The 27133-nt window shown below is 43.7% G+C and overlaps 1 protein-coding gene and 1 long non-coding RNA gene across 2 annotated transcripts in view; one reads left to right on the forward strand and one right to left on the reverse strand.

The window, feature by feature from the left end:
• Nucleotides 1–27133, reverse strand: part of LOC148593157 (uncharacterized) — a 263837-nt gene that overhangs the window by 33514 nt on the left and 203190 nt on the right. The gene's annotated exons all lie outside the window — the stretch shown is intronic.
• VLDLR (very low density lipoprotein receptor) lies at nt 1480–17185 on the forward strand. Its single transcript, XM_088532008.1, has 19 exons — nt 1480–1573; nt 5739–5858; nt 6862–6984; nt 7802–7924; nt 9218–9589; nt 9693–9815; nt 9895–10017; nt 10507–10626; nt 10707–10832; nt 11137–11308; nt 11617–11841; nt 12005–12123; nt 12508–12647; nt 12777–12918; nt 13262–13408; nt 14307–14396; nt 14800–14877; nt 14992–15161; nt 15505–17185. Exons 1-19 carry the CDS (start codon nt 1480–1482, stop codon nt 15538–15540), a joined length of 2643 nt encoding a protein of 880 aa, XP_088388134.1. The 3' UTR covers nt 15541–17185.

A 27133-nucleotide genomic window follows, 5' to 3' on the forward strand; every position in this document is an offset into this window, starting at 1 on the left:
TATGTCATGCTGAAAACCTGCACGGAGCAGCCGCATTTTCGGCGGATCACTTACGCCAAGCAATCTTCCCGGTGACCCCGTTGAACCCCTCTTGTACAGAAGGTATTTTTCTTATTTGAAGCAGCTTATGTTTGTCAGGATGAGGTTGAATCAGCTAAGGCCAGGGATGCAGAGAGCAGGAATGGCATTCCCCACATTTACACTGGCAACAGAAAAATGATTCCCAGGAGTATTTCAGTTGCCTGAAATTATATCGTGCTTCATTTAATAGGTCTCTCATACACCAAATATTTGCCCATTTGGAGGACCTGCACACTCGCTCATGGTATCAACTGCAAGGGAGATAACCTGCTCGGCAGCCGTCCTTGCAGTTTAAGATCTGTCTTTAATGGAGCCATGATACTACCGGGTGTGATTCAAGAAGGGGTCCATTCTGTAAATAATATATAAAGAAATATGTTAAAACATCCAAGAAAGCTGGAATCTCGCAGACAGTTGTTTCCTCCAAAGAATCATCCCCATTCGTTCCAAAAAGACTTTAAAGTACCAGGCTAATGCTGCTTTAATAAAAAATTTATTTCCAAGGAACGAAGGAGCAACCACCTCCTCCTACTGGAACCAAGGAGCTTGGTGAGGTTTAATGCTCTACCAAAACACAGTGGTAATGCAAAACAGCAGCTCTGCGAAAACAAGTGAACGAACGAAAAACGGAGAATCACTAAACCTCAGTTACAAATTCTACCAGAGCAATGAGCAAAACCAGATTAGCTATTAAGGATCCTTTTCTCCTTTTTTTCTCTTTCACCACGACTAAGCTGGACGTTGGGAGGGCTACAAATGAAGGGCGACCCCCCCAGCCCTCCCGCTTCTCAATAAGAGGTTAAGCTCGTGATCACAAGACTTTGGCGAACGTTTTTGCGCCAATTACTAATTAACTACAGTGGCTGATCGGGTAACCTGAGCACCGACTTTCCTCCCCGGCAGCAACGACTGCTGCTTTTCAGCCCTGTTTTGCTGCGGGGGAAAGGACGGCAGGAGCGGGGCGGGAACACAGACAGACAGACGGACGGACACAGGACACACACGTGCGCGCCCACGGGGAGGGGGGATAAAGGGCCCGAAACGCCGCCGCTCCGCGCAAAGGGGCTCGCGGCAGCACCCGACGCCGCGGGGATGGGCGGGTTTTTTGCCTTTTTTTTTTTCCCCCCCCTTTTGGTGGGGGTGCGGCGGGCCCGGAGCCGCCCCCGCCCGCGCAGGCCGCCGCGCGGGCGCGCGCACACGCGGGCGGGCTCGCCGCCCCTCACCGCGCCGCCCCGTGAGTCACGGGCGGCCCGCGGCGGCTCCGCGCGCGCGCTCCCCCCGCGCCGGCCTCCCGCGCCCTCCTCCCGGGCCCGCCCGCCCGCCTCCTTTGTGCCCGGCCTCCCTCCCTCTTTCCCTCCCTCCCTGCCTCCTTCCTTCCTTCCTTTCCCCGCCGCGGCGATGCGGTCGCGCCGGCAGCGCGGAGACGGGAGCGCGGCGGCCCCGCGCTGGGCGCTCTGCCTGCTGCTGGCCGCGGGCTGCCTGCGCGCACACGGTGAGTGCGCGACCCGCGGAGCGCCCTGCCCCTGCCTGCCTGGCCGCGTCTTTAATGTCTATGCGTTTTTTATTTCTTATTTCTATTTCTATGCGTTTTTTATTTCTTATTTCTATTTCGTTATTTATTTTTATTATTTATTATTTGTTATTTTCATTTATTGTTTTTCATGTATTATTTTCCGTTCCTTATTTTTCCTTTATTATTTTTCGCTCGTTATTTTCCGTTTATTTATTTATTTCTGTTCTTTCTTTCTTTATTCTTGCGCGGCCACCACCCCCCCTGCTCCCCTGTCCCCCTTCCTGCTCTCCGCCTTTTGGGGGGGTTGTTGCTGGATTTCCACCTTCCTCCCCAAGTTGATCCCCACGCGGCAGCTCCCCGCGGTCCCTCTCTGCTGCCTCGGGTGAGGTGAAGGGCGGCGGGGGGCGGCTGCATTTGCTGGCTGGGTCTTGAGAATCTGGATCTTGCTGGGAGAGCCTGGATATTGCTGGGAGGATGGAGATCTTCCCTCTCTTTATTTTTTTTCCTCTTATGGTAAGGAATAGGAGTCCCCAGAAGGCACACAGCGGCTGTGGAGGTGCCTCTGGAAGCCCTTTGCAAGTCGGACTCAGTGGCATGGCCCTAGCTTGGTGGCATGGCCGTGGCTCCGGGCCACCTGCGGCCGCCCCAGGGCATCTCCACCTGGTGGCAAGGCTGAGCCTCGCCAGCGCAGGGTCCTGCCTGCGTGCGCGGTGCCTCCGGGGTTGTCTCCTCGCGTGGAGGACACCAGCAGTGGAACATACACGTTGGGTTAACTGGGTGGTCACATAAATGTGTTTTCCACACAGCTGGAGGAACTGAGCTCCACGCCGCTCTCCTAGGTGGGAGACGGGTGACGATGGGTGTCAGTATCAGTGTTGCATGGCCCTCAAGGTGCAGGTTGCTCTTGATCTTCTCATAGACCCCAGATAGGCTCGAGCCTATTTCTTTGATGGTTAGCGAAGCGCGCCTGCAGGTGACTGGATCCTGCAGTCCTGGCAGTATGCGATATTTTGGGCAGTGGGTCCGTCAGGTGGAGCACAGCTTGGGTCATGCTGCACCTCATACGAGCAGCTGTGGGGGAAGAAGAGAGCAGGGTCAGCCTGGTCACATCTCTTCTCCCACAGCCCTCGCATGAGGGGCCAAAATGGCACTGAATTTGGCAGTCACTGTTGCAGAAAATCCCGACAAGGGATTCAGGAAAGGACGGCAGGAGTCCACCAGAAGCCTAAGTGTGGTTCTGCCCAAGTGTCTGCAGCAGCTGCTGTTGGTTGTAGTTTCGGGCTCTCCAGGGAACAGAAGCTCTCAGGGTTTCCCAATCTTCGTTGCAAGCTTTTCTGGGGCTTGGTGTCAGATAACAGCACACAAGTGTCACATGTTTGAGGCTGCCTAGACAAGTAATGTGACAACTGGCGCAAGGGGCTGAGGCACGCGGTGAGAGCGGCGGTGACCAGAGAGAGCAGCTCCTGGTTTATCTTGGGCGGCTGTCAAAGCCGGGCACCTTCACCGTGCACACACCACTGCCTTATGAGCCAGGCTCTATTGAGCACATATCTAGAATCACTGATATTAACGTTAGCAGTCACATGTTGTGTAGCTGCTGGTTTTCCACCTTGTGTTTTCTCCTTCTCTTATCCTTAAGAGGAAAGGGGCTTCTAGTGTGTGATTTTCATAGGAAGAGGAGCTCTGAATTCATGGCTTATGGGTACTAAACTAAAAATCACAGAGTGTCTAATGACTGGAACTACAGGGAAACTCTCCGAGGGAAAGGAGGAACTCCTCAAACACACTAGATTTGACTTGCAGTGTTGTAACTAAGTAAGTGGCTACCTGGTATTGCTTAGCCTAAGAAAAAGGAGCATACGTAGTTCCTGGAAGTAACTTTTACCTTAACTGGAGCTTACTATAAGTGGCCTTTACAATTTGGCACCACAGATGATATGACCTTTACCTTCCCGCACCTGTGTGGATGTTAGGTGCTCCCTGCTTGTCAGGGGCTAACAGAAGTATTTTTGCTCTGACATTTCCTTTGGCGTAGTCCGGAGAGATGATGCTTTCTTGGAGACTTGCAGCAGTCTAGGTTGTAGAGTGAACTTTGTAAATTCCATCTTGGTTGTCGTTTCACTTTGTTGTGTGAACTTCTCCATTCTGTTTGGCCAAAGTGATGTTACACTTAAAGTCGCAATGTGCTGTGTAATCTTGGCGAGCCTTATCAGCAAGTTATTCCAATTTGAAATAGAATAACTAAGGACTCTGCAGTTATTTTGGGATCTCCAGAGTGGCAGGCTTAGTCTAATATCTCTTGTATGCTATTTTGGGAAAGTTTAGCTGTTCCCACTCTGCGAGCCGAAGTGAGGACATTTGAAAACTAACAGGAGGCAGTCATTTTGTATTTAGCTAGTAGTACGGCCATACTACTAGTTAAATACATGTATGGAATGGAATAACATGTAACCATGGTTTGCATGCAGAAGGCTACCTCTGACAGAAGCAGCTGGCCAACACATAGGAGATCTTAGTGCAGGAGCAAGTTGATAGCTGTGGTTTCTGCAGCCACGAGCACGACAAGGCAGTGATAACTCAACAGCCCTTGACAAAACGGTGGTAGCTTTGCAGAACCATGCTATTAAAAGGTTCACGCTGGTGTAACTCCCGTTCGGAAAAAGGTAGAGGGTTGGAGGTGTAGAGCACAGAGAGGATAGGAAATGTTTCATGGTAATTGTATTCAAAGAGTGCCAGTATAAACTGTCATGACTTGACTGAGTAAAACACTAACCTGCTTGTCAGATGCAACCTGTAAAACTGCTAAAATATTAGCAGAGCCTAATAAGCTGCTGTTTCAAATCTTTTACTTCTCATGCTAGAGAGAGCAGATGAAATTGCCCTTGTTTTCCTTGCTTGTGTTCTGTCCAGGACTTGTTGTTACCTAGTGGCTGATTGCTAGCCAATATAGTGTGAAATATATCTGCTTCGGTAGGCCGAAAAGCTTCCCTCTGCTTGGAAACCGCTTTGCATTTTGCATATCGCTCACAGAAGACATAAGGTAACATGCAGTGATCTACTATAATTAGATGCCCTTTGCTGGCCTTGGAATGCCAAGACAAAGCACTACCATTAAATGATGCAATAAACCAGGGAGGAGCAGGAGTCTTGCATCATGCCAGGCCAGTGCAGCCAAAGCTAATGCATAAGCTTGCACGCTTGCCTGCATGCGTTTCATGGAGCACGTTGAAGAGCATGGCTGCTGATGAGGCTGGTGCAGCTCCAGTGACAGCTCTAATAGAGCTTCTGGACACGGTAGTTTCCCTGAGGGATGGGGTCATTGAGCTTCAGAACTAAGATATTTTGGAAAAGACGGGTGGACAGTGAGAGTCACACAGTGTGCTAACAAGCTAAGATCCCTGTCGGTTGGGAGAACAGCAGAATTGGTTCCAGAAGGTAATGATAACTTATTTTGCTCTCTTAACATCGTATTTGACCTAACTTTAAGTAGCAAGAGCTGGATAAGTCATCGTACTTTGTTTCTTATATATTTAGGAGCTTTTTTTTCAGTGCTCTTGTCTGAGGACTTCATTAGCAGCCTGGTGGTGAAGGACTCTGTCCTTCATGATCATCTTCCAGACCGCAGAGCTAGTGCTGCTGGAGTAACTCATATCAAGAAAAGCTGTTGTTCAGCTACAGGGCAGATTGCTAAGCTATCTCACTGTGGGCATCCTGGGGGACCTGCTACAATGCATAAGCAGCAGAGTACTGAAATGCTAATTGAACTTGATGTTAGTCACATTTCAACTCGGTTTGCTCAAAGTTTGACAAGATTTGAGGGTGCAGTGCTGGGCTACGGACAGCAGAAATCAGTGTGTGTGCATCCCACTACCACTGGCCAATCTGGACAGCTCAGCAGCGAGACCACGAGGTGAGCTGCCTGCTGTCCTGCAGGCATGCTGTCACGCTGCCTAAACTCTGTGCCCGTGCTGTGAAAACCTCCCCTTCTCCTGGCCTGATTATGATAACTGCAGTCGAAAGTCCCAGAGCTCAGATGTGGTCTCCTGCTGATGGTATTTTATTAAGCTGGATATCTCCTCCCACTGCTGATACCAAGGAGTTTTGCCAAACGCTATCTGATCTCATGTTTCTCTTCTTATTGAAGGTGCAAGAGCAAAATGTGAGGAATCCCAGTTTGCGTGTAGTAATGGACGCTGTATTCCTTTACTCTGGAAATGTGATGGTGATGAAGACTGTTCGGACGGCAGTGATGAGACGACTTGCGGTAAGTACTAGGGCAAAAGCAGTATCTCTGTAGCAGTACTTGGTGATCGTCCTTTGTGTTGGAGTGGGTAGCGAGGTAACAGATTGGTAGGTGTCCCAGGGACAGGGTCCCAGGGTCCCAGGTGTCCAGCACCTCCATTTCCATCCGGAATAGAGAGCAGAGGATAAACTCCCTAGGGCATCCGAGGATCTATCTTGATGCCTGTATTCCTCTGAAGTAGTGAAGCTTCACTGAACATTGTGAATATCTGATGGGCTTGGTGCCTCAGGTAAAAGCTCAGGACTGAAACTCTTAATTTGCCAGGATAGTTATTGTGAAGAACAGACTGCAGCTCTTTTTCTCTTATTGCTTTAAGATGTGGTAAAAATCAGCTGCTGTTAGCACTTAGATGTGCTCAATCCATGCTTAAATATCTTCCCCAACTCTTTTTTTTCTCTTTCTGTAAGAAAGTGAGGCTGTTCAGCCTCCATTAACGCTAAGTTTACCTCTGGCTGGCAGCTCTTGCTTTAAGCACACTTAGGGGCAAGGGCAGGGTGACCAGATGTGATTAGACAAGGCAAAATGGGCTCCCTGGCCAACCCCCGTGTGTTCTGCCTGATCAGGTCTGAACGGGTACCCTAGGGCTATATAGCACTGCTCCTCGAGTGGCTCTGCAAGGCAGATGCCTCGGTGAGAAACTGCTGGGGTTTAAAATTCAAATATAATTATTATCCATATCCATCATTAATATCCATAGTCCTTGCTGCAACTCAGGTTTGTTGAGAGTAGCAGCTCTTCTAGCAGCATGGTCACTCTTAGCAGCACTCCTTCAGCTTCCGCTTGCAGGAAGGTGGATGTTTCTCTGCACCACTGTAACTCTTTGGGAAGTGCTGTCATTAGGCTGGTGGGAGAAGATGCTAGTGGTGCTGCATCACTTGCCTAGAGCAGCAGAGTCCATCCTCTTGCTGCAAAAACCTGGCTTAGCTGTGGTTCCTGAACAAGTGGCTGTCCTTCTCCCTTGCAGTAAAGAAGACGTGTGCTGAATCTGATTTTGTGTGCAACAGTGGTCAGTGTGTGCCGAACCGATGGCAGTGTGATGGGGATCCGGACTGCGAGGATGGGTCCGACGAGAGTGCCGAGCTGTGCCGTAAGTGAGCCTGGACCACCCGAGCTGGTGGGGAGATCTGGGAGATGGTGGGGAAGCTTTGGGTTTGCACCTGCCTGCAGCCTGGCTGTCCTCGTGCAAGAAGGAAGTTCTTGCTCTGGAGAGCACCTGAATAAGTGATAGCTTGGCTGTGGCCGCATCAGTAGCTGGACGAAACTTCTGGCTTGTTACAAGGGCTCGGTAAAGAGTGGGAGATATGTCCCTGTGGTTGGTAACTGATAGGAAGGTTCACCAAAGTTTTCCCTAACGGTGAGCACACTGGAGCCTTGAGTGTTACAGTGGCTTGTTCACTGAGCGACCATAGTCCTTTAGGAAGACTAGTTGCAAAATAACCAGACTGGGTGACTGGATATGTGTGGGGAAGAAAGCTAAAGTACAAAGACATAACTAGAAGCTCTTGGAATATACTCCGATCTTACGTGTTTTAGCTAATCCAGGAATATAGATCCTGTGGATCTATAGCGCTTCATTTGTCTGTATCAGTAGGATCTGCACTGAAGAGCAATCTCCATGCTTCAGCCTCAGGCCCTGCTGCTGCATGCAGTCTGCAACTGCATGTTACAGCTCAACCTTCTGCAGTACAACTGGTGTGCAATAACACAGCTACTGCCACAAAGATACTCCTGCTAAATATTAATCTACTAGGAAATGGGAGTTTTTATTTCATGCTGACACCTAACTGCAGTTGTGTCCAGAGCTGGAGCCTTTCACACTCGACTTCAGGAGGACTGCTTAAACCCAAGATCACTAGTTCTTCAGTTTCAGGACTCTTAAATTGAACTTAAACTTTTTCCAATAGATATGAGAACGTGCCGGGTAAATGAAATCAGCTGTGGGCCTCAGTCAACCCAGTGTATCCCAGTGTCCTGGAAATGTGATGGTGAAAGAGACTGTGACAGTGGAGAAGATGAAGAGAATTGTGGTAAGGGAAGAAGGAAATGGTGGCTGCATAACTCTATTTGAAATTGACTTGACCTGAAAGGAGCTAGCTGGGCAGTATACCTGGGAAGATAATTCTTCATAGTATCAATATCTCCTTAATAGTACATTCACGTTCATGTTGCAGACTTGTTCCAATGCTTCCCTAGTTTCCTAAGTTAGAGTTCATCATTATAAGCTATTCAATACTTACTGTCAAAACTAACCAGAAATTGCAATAGTTACAGGCTTAGTTGCATGTCAGGCAAACCACCACAACTTGTTCTCTGCAGTTTCTCAGCAGGTAACTCTAGTTGGTGATAGCATCTTGTCTCTTAAAGATACGGTAGTGACTTGTAACCAAGCTGTAGTATTTTGCTTGTCTGAAAGTACAGATTAGGGAGCTGGTTTCAGGTGTTGAGGGACAATTCCAGGGCAGTACTCGAGCACAGATATGACCTCTAGCCTCAGTTCAGCCGTTCTCCTGGCTCCTTTTGAACCGCCAGCATAGGAGCTGCCTGAGCTTGCTTGTGAGCAGAGCCACAAGGTTGACTTCTGTCAGCACTGCCTTACCCTGGCAGGCAGCAATATCCTGAACTTCACTCTTCTGCTCTACATCTGTAGGATAGCTGCCATACTTGGCAAGCAAGTGCCTATTTCTGCTACCAGTAAATCTGCAGGCAGTGTCTCTAATGGAGCTGATAAAACTATCAGCCTAGGCATACTGAGCTGCTAGCTACACTACTGCAAAATGAGCATAATTGGTACTGCCATAAGTTGTGTGGATGTGCAAAATGCCACAGGATCAAGTGGTGCAAAATCTTGATCTGTTTTCCCCAGTTGTCCAGGCAAATGGGCCACTGCTATCCTGGGGACCAACACACAGCACTTCAATTTCAAACTACAGTGCATGCTGACCATATGGCTATCTTAACCATAGTCTGTACTCCAGAGTTGGCAATTCTCTTACCTTCTATCTCTGATTCACAGAGTCTGAGCCTGTTCTCCCAGAGACTAGCACTCCAAAGGAGAACAGTCCAGCTGCTCTAGAAAAAGTCATATCTACCCAGTAGCACATCTGATGCCTCTCACTCACTGTAACAACTAAAATGTTAAGGACAGTCTCTGCAGGGTTCAGTTGGCCATCTGCAGGACACTTAGGCTCTCCCAGAGCCTAAAACAGAATGCTGACCTACCGTCAGCTGATGAAGCCAAGAACATGCAAAGCAAGTTGCCCTTCATAAGAAAATCTGCCCTATTGTGATAATCTGCTAATCTCTCTCTCCTATTACTCCAGGCAATGTGACCTGTAATCCATCAGAGTTCACATGCACTAGTGGGCAGTGTATTTCCAAGAGCTTTGTCTGCAACAGCCAAGATGACTGCAGCGACGGTAGTGATGAGCTGGAGTGCGTGCCCCCAACCTGTGGTGCTCATGAGTTCCAGTGCAAGAGCTCCACTTGCATCCCTGTCAGCTGGGTGTGTGATGACGATGCCGACTGCTCGGACCAGTCGGATGAATCCCTGGAGCAATGCGGGCGCCAGCCCGCTCCCGCCGTGAAGTGCTCCATGAGTGAGGTGCAGTGCGGCTCGGGCGAGTGCATCCACAAGAAGTGGCGCTGTGATGGAGATCCTGACTGCAAGGATGGAAGTGACGAAATCAACTGCCGTAAGTTAACTTGCTCTTTTCTTCTACAGAAGGTGCTCCTTTGGTTCTGTCCGTTCCCTCAGCAGACCTTTGAAATTTAACTCTGCAGTGGCTCTGTCCTTAGCTTCTCGGACCTGTAGACCAGACCAGTTCAGATGTGAGGATGGGAACTGTATCCATGGGAGTAGGCAATGTAATGGTGTGAGAGACTGTCTGGATGGCACTGATGAAGCCAATTGTAACAATGGTGAGTGTGGAATTGAGCAAGGGTAAAGATGTCACAGAATCTTTCCTGGAACTGGTGGTCACTCTTTCCATTATATCAGTCATTCAGTGCTCTGGACCTGGCAAATTCAAGTGCAGAAGTGGAGAATGCATAGACATCAGTAAGGTGTGTAACCAGCAAAGGGACTGCAAGGACTGGAGTGATGAACCCCTCGAGGAGTGTAGTAAGTGAACATACTCATTGCACCACATTGACTGAAAGCTACACTGTGATACTTCTTTGAATTTCTGGCTCTCAGACTGTGGGATGCCTATCTGCACTATCTTAGTGACAAGAAAGCAGCCAAAAGCAATCCCCTCAGTAGGGTAGCTTCACTCTAGCCCATCAGGCTACTAGAATAACTTTTCAATGGCTACAAAGCCCTTCAAAAAGAACTAAAACTCTGCTGAAGCTTCCAGGAGCTTCAGCTGTGTAACAAGTTGGTAGCTGCAGACCGCAAGCAACATGACGATGGCTGAGCAAAAGTGGACCTTGACCTTTTGGTCAAGGTGGACCTTTTGCGCATGGCTTCAAGTGCCAATAGGGTTTAGCACTTGTGACAGATTTAATTTGAGGATATGAGTATGTAGTAAAGCATTCCATGAGTAAGACTTTTAAAGACTAAATGTAAATGTGTTTGCTATCTAAGGAAAAGCCAATTCTCCTCTTCCAGACATAAATGAATGTCTTGTGAACAACGGTGGATGTTCTCATATCTGCAGAGACCTTGTTGTAGGTTATGAATGTGACTGCCCTGCTGGTTTTGAACTCATAGATAGGAGAACGTGTGGAGGCAAGTATCAGCTATGTTGACCTGGACCCCACCAATGAATGGTGTTGGATGAAAGCAAATGAGTTATGTTGTCTTTGCAGATATTGATGAATGCCAAAACCCTGGTATTTGTAGTCAAATTTGTATCAACCTGAAAGGTGGCTACAAGTGTGAATGTAGTCGTGGTTATCAGATGGATCTTGCTACTGGAGTGTGCAAAGCAGTAGGTAAGCATTTGCGTAAGATTTCCATACCTCCTAGGCATGGAAGCCACGTAATGTACCTTACTTGAAAGGAGGCACTACCTGTGCTGTTGCAGATGTTATGACCTTCTTCATGCAACTTGTAAGGTTACTCCTAACATCCCTTCCCGCAGACAAGTTGTGGGAGGGAGAGACAAGGACAGTGAAGCCATCAGTATCCACCTTCATTAGGGGAATGGCCAATGCTGAAACTCTTAATCATGTCTTAAAAGAATAGTTTGTGATTGCTTATCTAGAACTGCACATAACCTGTACACTGTTTTTGCAGGGAAAGAGCCATGTCTGATTTTCACCAACCGCCGGGATATCAGGAAGATTGGCCTTGAAAGGAAGGAATACATTCAGCTAGTAGAGCAGCTAAGAAACACTGTAGCTCTAGACGCTGACATTGCTGAGCACAAACTCTACTGGGCTGACTTCAGCCAAAAAGCAATCTTCAGGTAAACAGACTAAAAACTTACTTATAACCCTAGAGTTTCCCCTACGCATCTTGCATCTTTGGTGCTGAGAACTAGATTCATAATACTCTACACTGAAACACCAAGCACAGCTGGTGCAAAATCCAATCAATATCTATATTTAATGCTGATTACAATTCCTGTTAATAGTTGCTAGAACTGAGTGAGGAAGTACCTGCTGAAAGCTCTTTGCTTTGTACGTTGTGTCTGTATGTTGTATTTGCTGAGGCATTACCAAACAGCAGTACCTGTGGAGGGAGCGGTAAAAACAAGTGACTTTTGTCTTCCAGTGCCTCTGTTGATACCCGTGACAAAGTTGGAAAACATATCAAAATCCTCGAAAACATACAGAGCCCAGCTGGAATTGCTGTGGACTGGATTTACAAGAACATTTACTGGACTGACTCAGCCACAAAGACCATTTCAGTGGCTAGCCTAGATGGCACGAAAAGGAAGGCTCTGATTTTCTCCGAGCTAAGAGAACCGGCTTCCATAGCTGTAGATCCTCTCTCTGGGTGAGTATTTGTCCTGGTTCTCTAAAAGTATCAGACCTGCAAGCTTCTGTATCCTCATAACTGATTTTGGTATCCTTGATCTAGCTACTTGTTAAATGGTTATAATTAAGCCTTAAATACTACACAGTACTCTAGTGCATCATACAAAAATTCTACTTTACAGCTTTATGTACTGGTCAGACTGGGGTGAGCCAGCAAAAATTGAGAAAGCGGGAATGAATGGATTTGACAGACAGCAGCTTGTGACAACAGAAATCCAGTGGCCTAATGGAATTGCTCTAGGTATGTTGAACTGGTGTCAGAGCTATTCTGGACCTTTATCAATTTGTTCACCAAAAAAACTAAGGTCATCCTTTCATAGAACTGTTTGCAGCTGCTGAGAATAGTAAGTTCCAGCATGTTTGAAGGCATTGCAACAGGCAGCATTACTTCCCAGATGTGGAAGTGGTAACCCTTCCACTGTGTCTGCTGGAAGGGGCAAAGGCCACTTAGGCAGCACTGCAGCAGGCCTTCTGCATTCCCAATAATAAAAGATGAGGGTGGCTGTGGCAATTCTTGAACTTGTGAGTTCCTTGTGTGTTCTCCTGTGGCAGCAGTCTATGGAGATCTTCCCCACATAGATACTGGTTGATTTTTTTTTTCCTTTCTGCCATGCCCTTCTTCTAGATCTTGTAAAAAGCCGTCTGTACTGGCTGGATTCTAAGCTGCATATGCTCTCCAGTGTGGACTTGAATGGCCAGGACCGTAGACTTGTGCTGAAGTCGCATATGTTTCTTCCCCATCCTCTGGCTGTAACAATATTTGAGGTAAGAATAGGTTGCTGGGCTCCTTGTGTCTGAGCTCATGCTCTTGCTGACAAGTGACTAACAACTGTGTTGCAATAGCTGACTGAAACTAACCCAGAAATAATGAGATGCAATGACTCTGTCTTCTAGGACCGTGTGTACTGGATTGATGGGGAGAATGAGGCAGTTTATGGTGCCAACAAATTTACTGGAGCTGATTTGATCACTCTAGTGAACAACCTCAATGATGCACAGGACATCATTGTGTATCATGAACTTGTTCAGCCCACAGGTAACTTCATATCGTTTATAACTATGTCAGCATACGCTTAGGTGAAGGCCGTACTATTTGGGTGGTGGTGATCCAGCTGATAGAAGCATGGGAAAATTATCTTATTTGTCTATATAGCTTTCTACTTGTATGCTGTGTGCTAGCTTTCTACTGGTGTGCTGGGAGATCCTCCCTGGAAATGAGAGAAGTGGTAGCTGCAGTGCATCTTCCTCAGATAAACTAGGTAGAAGTCTAAAATTTGCCAAGAGAAATCATTCTAGTAGAGCAATTAACAAAACGTTGTGCTATACTTAGCATGCAAGCTCACTCCTGTCAGTTGTTTAAAACTAATTTGTACCCACAGGCAAGAACTGGTGTGAAGACAATATGGTAAACGGAGGCTGCAGCTACCTGTGCCTGCCTGCTCCTCAGATAAATGAACGCTCTCCAAAATATACTTGTGCATGTCCTGCTGGATACTTCTTGCAGGAGGATGGTCTGAGATGTGCAGGTAAGGTAATGTGACTGAAATGCTTTCCAGATTGGACAAGGAATGGAGTGAGGATACTGAACGTGTAAGAGGCCAGCAGGGCAGTATAGACAATATATATATTGCATGGGTTAGTCTAATGTAATTAATCTTTGAAGGGATGCTCCTGCAGCATGCATTACTCAAGCATGCAGTTTGCAGTGCTATTCAAAGTCCATGCTTGGCTTTTGCATCATCATCACTTGCAGTAATATCTTGCAGCTATATGGCTTTCTGCAGAGAGCAATATGGTATGCAAAAACACACCTAGTCCCCTTCTCAAAACATCAGGGAAACGTGGCCTAAGTATAAACTGGCTGTCCGTGCTGAGAACTGACAGGCTGAGCAAGGAAGTGCTTTCCGGGTGCAAACAGGCTGCTGCTCTCCTGAGCCCTGACTGTACATCAGGGTTGCCTGTGCAGTCTAGTGCAGCCAGACACAGCGATGGACCACTTGTTGTGTTGGAACATTGACTCTTGACTGCCACAGTCAATGTGAAAACCTTTTGCCCTTAGTTGGTGAGAGTAGTGGCTGCTCTAAAGGACTGATACATATGCATATCTCAAAGGTGACCAGCAAACAACTAAACCTCACACAGAAAACCTGAAGTGAGGGATGGAGTGGCTAATGGTTTTAATGATTCCCGCTTTAAACATCTGTAGGTTATTAACTGTTTAAGATGGTTCTTAAAAGCTTTTCATCAAAAAATCAGTTATAGCTGAGGGTGGATTTAGTAGTGAAATAACTAACATCGGTGTTACCAATTAAGCTAACAACCTGCATGATCATTGTGCCATCTGCTAAACATTCGCCACCATGGATGTTATAGCGGAGCCATCTCAGAACTTCAGGATTAACTGGGTTCTTGATCTATAATTAGTTTCAGGTACTGGAACAACTGTGACTTACACTGAGGCTAAAGATACCAGCACAGCAGAAAAATCTCCAACTGTTGGACTAGTTCCTGGAGGTACTGGTCCAAATAACTCACACTGTTAAACATGACAGAAACAAAATTCAAACTGACCCAATAGCCTGCTTGGAGTTTTCCTCCTCTGCGTGCATATAGGGAGTACAGGTCATGGATACAGTCCACATGCAACAGCTGGAGCCTGCCATGATTAAACTGGTTCACTTTATGGCAGAGTGGAACCCCATAGTGTCCGTGATGTCCCAGGAGTGCTCAGGAGATGAGCAATAATAATAAAAAAAACAGTTTCTCCTAAGATAAGATGAAACCTGCTAGGCTGTTCTAGCAATGCGTTATTGCATTAATACGATAGTCCGAAGCAGGCGCTCGGCTCAGTCTAGAAGCTGCTCAGTGTGCTGGTCTGTCGGTAAGCAGCCTCACGGTTTCATGAATTCTCGCGCAGGACTCAACATCAGCGGCACCGTGTCTGAAGTAGCTGCTGCCAGAGGGACGTCGGCTGCTTGGGCTGTTCTTCCCGTCTGTGAGTACAGCCTTCGGGAGCTTTTGGGTGTCCCTGTTGTGAGATGAGCCTCCGCTTGGTGCGGAGTCTGGCCTGATGCTGCCCAGTGCTTACGGTCTTCTTCTTTCCCCAAAGTATTGCTGGTGATGGCTGCAGTGGCTGGCTACTTCATGTGGCGTAACTGGCAACACAAAAACATGAAAAGCATGAATTTTGATAATCCTGTCTATCTGAAAACAACCGAAGAGGACCTCACAATCGATATGGGAAGACACAGCGGTTCAGTTGGCCATACCTACCCTGCAGTAAGTAAACCTTTTGACTTGTCTGAGGCTTTTGACTAATCTTTGGACTAGGGGCAGCAAAGACTGATGAAACAATGACTCTAATTTGGGCAAGTCTCTGCTGTCCAGAGCAGAGGCCAACTAACTGCCCCTGAATTAGTAGGCTGAGTAGAGTGAGAGTTCATCCTTTTGGCCAAAGGCTGATGTTTTAGGAGGTGTCTATCCCTGTGCCTTGCATGGAGTTACCCATAGCTGTACCCCGCAGAAAAAGCTCCTATTTCAGACTACCCTGTAGTGAGGCTATGCCTAGTGTGGTACTCATCACTAGTGCAAGGTTTGGCTAACTGTTTTCTGTTGTAAACAGATATCTGTTGTGAGCACGGATGACGATATGGCGTGAGCTTTGGATCGGCAATCACTTCATGTTTACTTACATTTTACACTTTTGGGGATAATAACCAGGCTTGTGGCTGAGACTTCCTCCATTCTTGGAAGAATGAAGATACTTTCTGTATGTATGGAACACTTATGTAAATACCTATTTTATACAGCTTAGCAACAAACCTTGTAAATACCTGTCCACAACAATTCAGCTTTTAGTGGTTACGGTTTTATCAGTAACCCTTGAATTGGTCAGTCAGTAACACCACTGGCCAAATATAAAGCACTTTCCATAGAAAGCCATATTCCAGCCACAACTTGTGCTATATACACCTGTACATATGTGTATAAGTCACTTGTAAATATTCCTAGAGAATCACTATTAAGCACTTTGAAATATTTCAAATGTAAATTATTGTAAACTGTTTTTTTTCAATGGTTGGGGCAATGGCAATAGGAAAAAACGGGTTACTATGATTGCCAAAAATTTGTAAACATAAGTAATTTTGTATGTACGACTGAAACAATCTTGTTTGCTACCTGGTAGAGGTACACATGTATGAATGCTCTTTAAGAAACCACTGTAAATCTTAAATGCAGAGGAGGGGGAAAAAATAAAAAAAAATAACTAAAAAATGCAATTAAATTGGTCTCCCTTCTTATGACATAAGTGAAGTAGAATATTTGGCCAAAAGACCTGTAGACTGACTCGTTTTATATTGTCAGGTATTGCAGTGACTCTAAGACCACTTGAAGTACTAGGGCCTTCCTCTTGGATGATCACAGGTCTGACAAATAAATGTGGGTATCCCTAGGAAGGTGGGATTCACCTGGCTACCTAGTCCAATGCTGGTAGCATGAAGGCTCTTCCTTAAGCACTGCACAAGCCTAGTTCCTTAGACAACTACGGAGGGATAAGGCTGTGTTAACTTGCAAATTCAGTGGCCTTCAGGCTACCAGTGGAAGGCAAGTCTTGGGAGAAGCTCAGTCATGCTTTGGTCCTGCCTTGGTAAATCATTCTCAGTAAAAACAGTTCTAAAATAGTAACAAAAAATCACAATAAAATTTGGATCAATTCCTGGACTTGGTTTTAATGCCTATTCTCGTTGCAGCTGTTCTTTCTTGTACTGTGAACTCCTTTCCTCACAGATGAGGATAGCTGCCAACTTCTGCAGATTAAAAATAAGTTGTTTCTAACGAACTCACAACTCCTCCGGGAGTTGAAGCCTTAACCTGGCAGCTCTTAAGTATCTGCAAACATTTTTATCTACTTTGCTGGCTAGCTTCTATAATAAGGTAGGAGAGGTGTGGTGTTTTGGGTGAATTTTCTTGGTTTCAGTAGACTAATCTTGTAAGGCTTATTAGTTTTTGGATGGAATTCAATTTTTTTTAATTAATTTTCCAACTCTAGATATTACAACATATTTCTATGGAAATGTTATAGACCCTAAAATAGATTTTTTTTAATTTATTTATGAAGTTGCATGGCAACTGAATACAGGCAAAACTCTGCCTATTTGTGTGTTTTGTTTTTTGTTTTTTGTTTTTTTTTTTTTTAAACAGATGATGTACTTCTCCACTTTCTTGGTGAAGTTCCTTGCTATCACTGGTTTAATAATAAATGGCACATTGAATAGACTAATAAAGATGCTTTCTCACATTAACGTTCAGTGTTGGAGTTGCCACTTAATCCCAGTTTTTCAGAAGCTGAGTTACAGAGTTACGGAAATTGCGGTTTTGGGATTTGTTTTTTATTTTACCCTCCACATACTGAATAAAATTATCAAAAAGGGTACTTTAGGGCATAAAAGTAGTTTCTACAGTCCGTAGAACATCTGACCTTTCATGTGTTCAAAGAGCACCAAGGTTATGAAGTGGGGGTGGGGGCATATAACAGGGCCTGTTGCTTTAATCCTTAAGTTTTATTCTGCTTTACCCTCTTGGTACCATCCACAGCATGCTTGGAGAGTAGGCAAGGATTCCTTCTGTAAAAACATACCCAACTTGAGTAGACAAATGCCTTGATATCTTTGCACAACATACAGATGTCATTCAAATATATATGTGAAAATATATATGTGAGGAAAATATGTATGCGAGTCGCTGACACTTTGTTTTAATGCTCCTTCGTGTGACTTTTTTGGCACTTGAAGGGTGGTATAGCTGCACTGAGAAGTGTCTCAGAAGGAGCCTGTCACAGCGCTTATTGCCACTAAAATAATTCTCATAAGTCAAACGTGTTTCCACTTCTCTGCTACAGGCTCACGTGTTCCTAGAGCAACGGGGTATAAGCAATCTGCTGGGTTGGATTTTATTGTCAGCATGTGACTTATGTCCCATAAAGAATTTACTCTCAATAAGATATGTAAACATAGTCTCAGCAGCTTATTTAAGTAGCATTCCATGCTGACTTTCTTACTCCAAATCTCTGTGGTTCTGAATACTATTTAGATACTCTTCAGCATCCATTAGCCACTGTGAGTGCAGGGCTTGTTATAAAGTTAGCTTCTTCCTTACCTTAAAATTATTCAAATTTCTGTACTATTATTCTGTTCCCCTGATCCCATGTCCTATTCTATCCTTTTCATCTGCCTTGGAGCAGTAATGTAAAATCTACAGTGCCAACAAAAATAGAAGAGGAAAGACAAAGAGAATTCTTGAATTCTTGCATATTACTGCTTCCCATCTCTTTTCTACCCCATTTTTCCTTGGCTATTTGTAGTGTTCCTTTTCCCAACGTTACTTTATTTTTCCTTCTATCTAATGGAAATAATCTACTTTTAGTCTACCAGATGTTTGCTGAAGCACAATGTAGATGTGTTTTTTTTTTTTTTTTAATGTGGTGCTGAATCTTGCTATACTACACCAAAAAGGGATGGGGACAAGGAGCTGGGCTTGGAGAAAGGGGATAGGAGACTTCAGCAGCTATAAGGTTTCCCTGCTCAGAAACACTTTAATTTATAACCTTGGATACAAGCAAAGGCCTTCTGCCTTCTGCTGTAGTCCCCACACAGCAACCCTGCTGTTGAAGAAATGTGCTGCTCCTTGTTGGGAGCTCAGTGTGAGTTTGTCACATGCTCAAAGGGTGCTTTTGGAAGAGAACTCCTCTACTGAAGTACAGAAGGCAACCTACTGCAGTCCTGGTTAGTGTTTTTCAGTTTTGTTTCTTTTGAAAAACTTAACAAATTTACCATATGGGAAAAAAAGAAATCTTAAGAGTAGGAAAGTGAGGAAAGGGGTTGCTGAACACCTGGAATTAAGACTGGAAGAATTCTGGTAGTAGTACTGCTCTACACGTCATGTCATGACCTTGAACAGTCAAAGGAAAATGATCGTATAGGGTTAGGAAAAAACCTTACTCCCAAGCTGAGCAGTGTGCAAAAGCCTGAATTAACATTATGACTTTTTTTTTTCAGTGAATAATGAACTCCAAAAGCACTATGAAAAAAAAAAGCCAAAGGATTTTTTTTTTTTTTTTTTTTTTGCAGAGATATCCTCTGTCAAAGATTAAGCAATTTTCAGGTCCTGTTTTTCTTACAGATGCAGTTTCTTGGTATTGTACTTCAAATGCATGGGAATGGAAATACTTTACTGTGCTGTCAAGGCATAGATTTAAAGTTTAAATACTTGGATGGGAACTTGAGATCGACTTAACATTCAAAACAGTCCTTTCCCTCCAGTGGAAAGTATTCGTTGTTGAAAGGTCTCCTGGAAAGGCTTGCAGGGAATACAGAGAATGCTGAAAGAGTTCGGGTGCAGCTCTGCATGCTGAGATCCCTGTGCAGCAGTGGGCACAACTAGTGCATTTGTTGCTTTTTGCTAGCTTTTTGCTAGCTGCATTTTTCAATACTCAGTGCATTTTTATAGTATATACACATGTATTTAAAATTCATCCTTTCTAATTCAGAAAGCATGTGATTTGCGTGGTGGATTCTGGCTGATGAATTCAGCACAGAAGTATGTGCCTTAAGAAGGTCTTCAAGGCCTGGAATTAAAAAGCAGTTTGTAACCAGTGTCTCACTGGGGCCTAGGCTTTCAAGTAACTTTTTCAGAAGAAAGATTTTGCTGCTTTTAATCTTGGCACATGGGGAAGAAGGTGATCAGGAACCATTAGCTCAGGGCAGATCAGGCCTGACTGTCACCTTTGCTAAATGACCTCATTTGTGTATGAGAGAAGAGCAGTGATGTCACCCACGTCAATGTTAGCAAGACCTAAGCAGTTGACACAGAGTTCCTGCAGTGCATGAAACAGAGTCCAGGTGATAGCAAACATTCATACCCCCTTTTGCAGAGTTTGGTCTAGGTCTTTTCATTTGAGCGCTCCATTGGTGGCAGCAAGCTTCAGTTTCCTATTTTCCTCACGTTGCAGTTGTCCTTTGTCACTCTTTCACTTGTTTTAATGAGGTTTCCTTTGTTATTCTTTAAATTCTATTTCTGCTGCTCTAACTTGCCAAATAAAAGAGTTTTGCAGAGGGAGTATCATGGCTTTGCAATGGCTGGGAAGACCTGGTGGTTAGAAACTTTTCTTATTCTCCTGAGGTGACACCAGTGTTGCCTGTTTTCACCTATGGAGACTATTAAATGTATAACAAAGCCTCCCTCCCCCCCCCCTTTTTTTTTCCCCTAATCCCAGCTGAAACAATTAATTTAAGATATGTATTCCCGCTTCCAGGTACAGTAATCTGTAATTAAGTGAGGCTTAAAAAGTGTTACTGTGCAGGGCGTTCTCCATGAGCTTGGCTGCGGAGGGCTTGGATGTTCTAGCTTGGAATTTGTTTCCTCCTTGAAAGAGTATGAAGTGATGTGAGTTTCTAACTTAGTCACTTAAGAGTGCTTCCCACCTTTTCTTACCCACCTTGTCTTACCACCTTCTCTCGGAGCTGTGAGATTTGATGCCTCCACATTGTAAAGCTCCTGCTATCTGGTAAAACTGGGCAAACTTGTAACCATAACACACCTGTCACCTTGCCTCAGCAGTGGAATTTGCAAAAAAAAAAAAAAAAAAAAAAAGCTTCAAAGGAATTGCATAGTCAACTACTATAAAATGACCTGCCCATAGTGAAATAGCTGGTGCTCCCCAACCCTTTTCCGTCCTCGGCAGCCTTCACTGCTGGTGTAGTTTATGTTAAGGTGACCTCAGAAAGTGAAGCTGTAAAGCTTTACAGAGAGCCTGACTTAAATAGTCTTGAGAACAGTATTTCAATATTTGATACGCTGCGTCCACTTGAGAGAAAAAGGTGCCAAAAAAGATACCCTTTTCACTATATCTCAGGTGCCAGCTCTGAAGAGCCACCAGCTGATGAAGACCAGCATTTTGTTGACTGTTATCTCAATTCAAAGTTACTCCACAAGCAGGAGGCATTCACAGCTATGATGTGACACCAGGTGAGGGCCCTTGTTGACTAGGTCAGATCGTTAGAAGAAGAAGCTCCAGGTACAGAGTGCAAATGTAGCTTGTTTTGTCACAAATTTCATTGGAAATTATCCTACCGCTTTCATCTGGGGCCGTAACTCAGGCTCTGCTGTGGAAGAAATCAGTGCTAATAAACAGGCTTGACGTTTATTTTGTTCTGCTGCTCGTTGCCTGACTCTTCGGTCGCAGTTAGTTAATTTACCAAACTCGGTGTGGCTCTTCTTTATGCAGTACTGTAGGGACAGCGTAGAAAAGAATGTGCCCTTAAATCATATCGGAGTGGGAAGAAGTCGAGCAGCCAATTTAGAACAATCACATTTATGGATTTATAAAGAACTGAAATAACCGCAACTTGTGTAAATCAGTTCAGGACTTTCAGAGTTCGTTATAACAGGGCTTTTGTTTTTGTAGTTCTTCCTGCTTCTTCTCGTTTACAAGCTGCGGTTGTATGCTTTAAAACAGGGAAACCCTGGTTCGTAATTAGGCTATGGTTTTCAACACCACTGTGGCTATGGGAAGGTTATGGCATTTAATTCTCTGTATTGCTTCTGGCTTTGGAAAAGTCATGGAAACTTGCTGAGTGTCTTCGTCTGCTCAGGCAAACAAACAAGGAACAGCAAGCAGGTAGAGGAAGATCCTGTGTTATTTAGGATTTTCAGACAGGAACAATAAAACTTGGTCTTTATTTTTTGCTCATTATGTAAAATCTAATAAGTTATTTTATTTTGATTGCACCATGGAGCACAGAAGCAGTTAAGGTTCAAGACAAAGCCATCGCATTAATTTGTCTTGCGGTGGCTTTGTATCCTGATGCAGGGATCCCGTGGGTATAGACGGTTATTTTATGAGCTATAGAGAGAGAATTCTAGAGAGAAGAGGAAGTAAGAACTGCCAGATACCAGTTTGACCAGGATTGAAAGTCCAGGAGATCAGCTTGGCACAGCTCGACTACTCAACTAATGACCACCAAGATGGTCATAACCAATCAGAGGCATGCACATGGTATATACAATATAGTAAACATGTGCTGGTGCTGCAACAAGTAGGAAGGAAATCAAATAAATGACTGCTTTTTCACTGGTACGAGCATACCTGTCAAACAGGCCAGTTTGCTGTTTACACTAATCTTGTGCATTCCCTGCATTCTCCTCTTTGTTTGCTCTTCTGCTCAGGGCATACAGCTTATTTTTGCCTCAGTGTTTCCACCTCTAGAAGCTGTAAGGGAATATGCAGATTTCACACACACAGGCAGGTTTCAAACAAAGAGGCTGAGTGCCCCCATTTAATCAAATTTCAGTGAAGACTTGAGATGAGTTCCTCCAATATTCTGCTACCGCTGTTAACCCAGAAGGTTGTATATCTGATGTGCAGCATGAAAACATTCGTTTCACTGCTAATTTTACATTTCTGCATGAAGCATGTTATGTTTGGGAGAGAAGATACAGCAAATATGTGTATGAAGTTCATTGCAACGCACAGACCAAGTGGGGACGTCTTTGTTCCTCAAGCTGCATTACACCCGTGTAAGATGCAGGCAACATGTTTGAAAGTTATGAAAAGAATAAACAGCAAAGATTATGTAATTAACTGGAGCTGAAATACTGAACTGTAGAAAAACCCCTGGAGGTTTTCTAGCCCAGCTTCCCTCTCAGAGCAGGCTGGCTTTAAAGCTAAGCCGTATTGCTCAGGGCCTGCTAAACCCCATTGCTCTTGTGCCGGGATGCAGCTGAGTGCAGCAGAGAGGTACGCAGCCCTTGGCCAGCTAAAAGCCTTCATTTCCCCCAAGGAAATCCTTTTCTTCCCTTCTCCATTCTCTGAAAACGGCTAAAAATCTCTGAGCTCCCAAATGAGACTAGATTTCTGCTTTATTGTTATTTAATCCTTGAGCAATACCTTGCCAAAATGGTAGTGTATTTCAATGTCAAGTCAGTAAGATCTTCTTGAATACAGTAAGCTATGATGGAGAAGAAATATTTTTGAGGGGTTTTATCTGTAATAATCTTCTACTTTTAAGCCCAGTGGAATAATTATTAATTAATGAATACTGGCATTTTATTTAAATGCAAACTGCCACAAAACATGGTACTTTTCTGTGAAAAAAACAGTAAAGGACCTGGATGAAAATGTTAACTAAGAAAGTGTCCTTTCTTGGCACAAGAGAGTTAATGCTTTCATTGAAAGTAGAGGTACTTAGGACATGCCTCAGAAAAGCTCCTGAGTGTATTTTTATATGCTGAAGGCTTCAACTTTCTGTTAAGTCAGAGTCACAGGCAATAGCTCAGAGGCTTTCTTTCTTCAGGTTACCTACAAAGTTCAAGAATAACTTGGATTTGCTGTTTGTTGTGTAAATGTCTCATATATTTGTCATGCCTTAACATATGTATTTTCAAAAGGATCAAGCTGAAAATATGACCTGAAGTATTAAGAAGGTAACATTACTGGCCTCCAGATATCTCTGATGTTTTACATTATTATTCCACCACATATATATATATTTTTAAGTAACATTCTTCTATAAAAAAATACATAATATATTGCTGCCTTTTGACCCTTGCATTATTATAGAGCATAAAGATTTTTTACTTAAGGAGACAGGATTTAATTAAAAGTATAAGGTAGGGTAGAATAGAAAAAAAAGAAAGTGTGTTATGCTAATTTGCTCAATTGTTCCAAAGACAACAAGTGAAAATACTAAGTTAATACAGCTTGTGTCACTGTACCATTTTTATCCTATTAACAAAGGACATTAGCATAAAAGCAGATGTACTGTATAACCCTGCTCTTCTATTGCTGCGTTAAAAGTGGAGAATTGAATAAAATCGGCTAGAAAACTATTCGATGGCTTTAAAAAAAACAGTAATTTGTTAGTTTCTTGTTAATGCCTAAAATGATTTTGCTTCTGTGTTAGTATTGCCTTCATGATCTCTTTCCCTTTTAATTTCTGCAGTGCTCCTAGCTCGCGTGTGTAGCCACTTCCCTCCCCTCCAGCACCCAAAATAAACTCACTGCTGACTCCCCTGGCACGGGAGTCCCCATTTTTGTCCACTTTTGTGCGCTAATTTAGTGGGAGTGCCAAGGGGAAGCAACACACCGTGAAACTCTGGCCAATTATCTGCATGCCTTTCATGTGTGGTCAAGTGCAAGAGGCAAAGCAGAGTAAAATCCAGTTTCCAAAGAGGGCAGTTGGATTTGTGGCATGAATAGCTTGTTTCCTACAGTACCGGTTGCATTTTTTTGTTGTTTCCCTCTACATTCTAGTTAAAATTAATTAAAATTCTCACTCCAAAGAGCTGTTGAAGAGAGGCACATGCTATCCTTCACACATGATGACCTGAGGATGGCAAACAACCTTAGTCACCATCGCATGTAGCGTTATGCAGAACGGAAAATAGTGTATTTAAGGAACAACTTAAGTGAAACAAAATGAGAGAAAAAAAAGGAGCAGCTTGCAAAAATCTTTGTGAGAGAGTGTCACAAATTATGAAAAGAAATGGTGTACATTGGGAATGTTTGCTGCCTATGTATCTTACCTCAAAGTGGGGTGTCATTCCCCTTACTGATGTAACAGCTTAACAATGTCATTTTCCAGGTTCGATAATCTGTAGGGAACAAATTACCTAATGTCTATACATTACCTAGTGTCTCAAGCTCAGCCATTCCCCAAGCGTTAGCAGAAAATCTGAAACTCTGGGCCTGAAACTTGTTTTTCTTATTCCAAAGTAGCAGCTCCGCAGCCCCAGTTTTAATCCTGAAACAGCAGCCAGTTAAGATCAATGGGACATACTTTGCACCTATGAATTCCCCAGTATCAGAATAGCCTAAGTAAGTCATAGAAATGAAGACAATTATTAAAGTGTGTCAGTTAAATTTTACAGCAACAGCTTCCCTTCATATTTAATTGCCAGGTAGACATTTGACCTGTGTAGAATATGATATAACCATTGCACAAGAGAACTTTCTCTGATGAAGTAAGGATCTGGAGTGAATAGTTATTGTGTAAGAATTTAATCCTCTTGATTTGATGGGTTTTGCAACAGTTAAATGAGCTTAAGAAACCAGTGAAGCTTTAAGGTCACACTCTGAGGATGGAATATGCCTCAGTGAGGAGGAGAATTCCTGTGTGCCTTTAGGAAAAGAAGTTTCCTTTGCTTTCTTGGGCTGAGGAACCCTTTACTGCCACATGGTGTATCACTGGCATCCACCACATTTGGGACTTTTTTACATGAAATTATGCAAAGAAAATCCTATTATGTACAATATGTTTAAATACTGCTTTTCTGAAATTAAACATTCCTCGAACTCATGTGAGTGAAAGAACAAATCTTCAAGGTTTTGAATAGCTGTATAAAATCATCAATTTTACTCTTCGTAAGCAATCAAAAAAATAGTCATCGGAAGCAACATATTACCTTCCATCATATGAAAGTACTTCTATATACCAATTATTATCCCGAGGAATGAGATGATATTGAAAATGTGTTGGCTAAACAAGAACAAATACATTAATCTCAGGAATGCCAAAAGAAGCATGCATTGATACCAAGTCTTGGAAAACAGAACAGCATATGATTAGTTCAGGAAAGGAATATGATTCAATTTTTGTTATGTAACAGAATAAAAACATTTAATGGTGGAAGAAATAATAAATACAAGAACATAAGCTGTTGAAGAACAAGACAATTTGCAGAAACCCACAGTAGGATTATGGCTTCATCTTCTGCATCCTGCAGCCCCTGAAGCTCTGACTTTGACATTGGTGCTTTTCTTGTGACACATCGTTGTGTCCATCCGTAAGAGTGTCTGTCACCCAAGACTGGTAGAGGAGAGTGGATTCTAATATTGTCCAACTAAGAAAGAAATAAAGACATGGAGATAACATTCATGCCTTTTTATCTGGCCGAAGACAACATTTTTACTTATCAAGAAATTTAATCCATGGAGATTTGTGTAGAAAGCAATTTTATAACTCAAGCTTTTGAAAAAAATAAGAAATTGCAGTTCAGCACTGCTTCCAAAATGTCATCTCCTTGACCTCTTCTTGCAAACACACATGCACATGCCCACAGTGGTTTTGTCATACAGACATAAAGTAATACTGATTTCCCTTTAAAGAGAACCGAAAATGGAAAGTGAATAAATGTTGTTAGACCAGCTGCAACTAGGTTTCCCTCAATCTGCCCCCTTTTAGTTTGTTCCTTTATACTCCAGAAAGGTCCCCTTTCTCCCCTTAAGAAAAATGAGCGAAGAAAATCAGGAGCTAAAATGTTCCTTATTTAGCATTTAGAGCATTAGCTCTCATGCCTGAATATGAACCTGTCAACTTAATTCTACTTTGTGGGAGGGATGCTTACTAGTTTGTATTCAGGTTTTCTTTTCCACCACATGCTGTGTTCTGAAAACGTATTATCTATATAAAGATTAATAAATAGGATTTCTTTCCCATGATGGAAATAAACATTGGTTTCTGTGCCAAAGGACTCTCCAAAAGCTAATTCCAATCTTACTCCACTTTGTATTATTTTAATTATAGAGTGTGTTCCAAAGGTATTAAATGATTGATTTATAGTTAGAATATGTCCATAGTTCCTATATATTTTATATGTATATTTTTATCTAAGTGCTTGTTCTGACCCTGCACAATTCTCTCATGATTATGCATCTTCGTCACACAAGCAGGGGGGAGGCCACGTCACTAACCTGAGGTTTTGCTTGCTTCACTGAAAGTTTTGAGGCTGGAAACCTGCAGTGACCAAGGCCATATGCTGTGCCACAAAGCTGAACAGAAACAAGCCTTTCCAGGCAGTTTTTTCCCCAAACACTTAAAAGACAACAGGACAAGACACTGGAGCCCAAAGGCTTCTGAACTGTCTTAACTGTGGCGAAACGCTCAGGTAGGCTGATACAAGGTGAAAAACAAAACAAAACAAAAATAAACAAAACTCAGCAAATCCTTAAGATAGGCATGCTTGGGAGAACCTGCGAGTGTGATGGCATCATGCTCATCTTCACGACAGTCAAGGCACCGTGCAGCGCTGGGCTCCATGGCCAGCTGCACACAGGGGTGTGATTCCACATAAATTCCTTTATAATAGGTAAAGTGCATGTGAATTTAATCTCCTGGGGTTACTGAGCCTCTGACTTTCTTCGCCAATTAATAAACCATGGTTTGTCTGCTTAGGTTTCTTGTCTTTCAGCCACA

The sequence above is a fragment of the Tinamus guttatus genome, unplaced genomic scaffold (genome assembly GCF_059628265.1).
Source record: "Tinamus guttatus ecotype Peru unplaced genomic scaffold, ASM5962826v1 Tinamus_guttatus_pri_ptg000446l, whole genome shotgun sequence".
Taxonomy (NCBI): Eukaryota; Metazoa; Chordata; class Aves; order Tinamiformes; family Tinamidae; genus Tinamus; species Tinamus guttatus.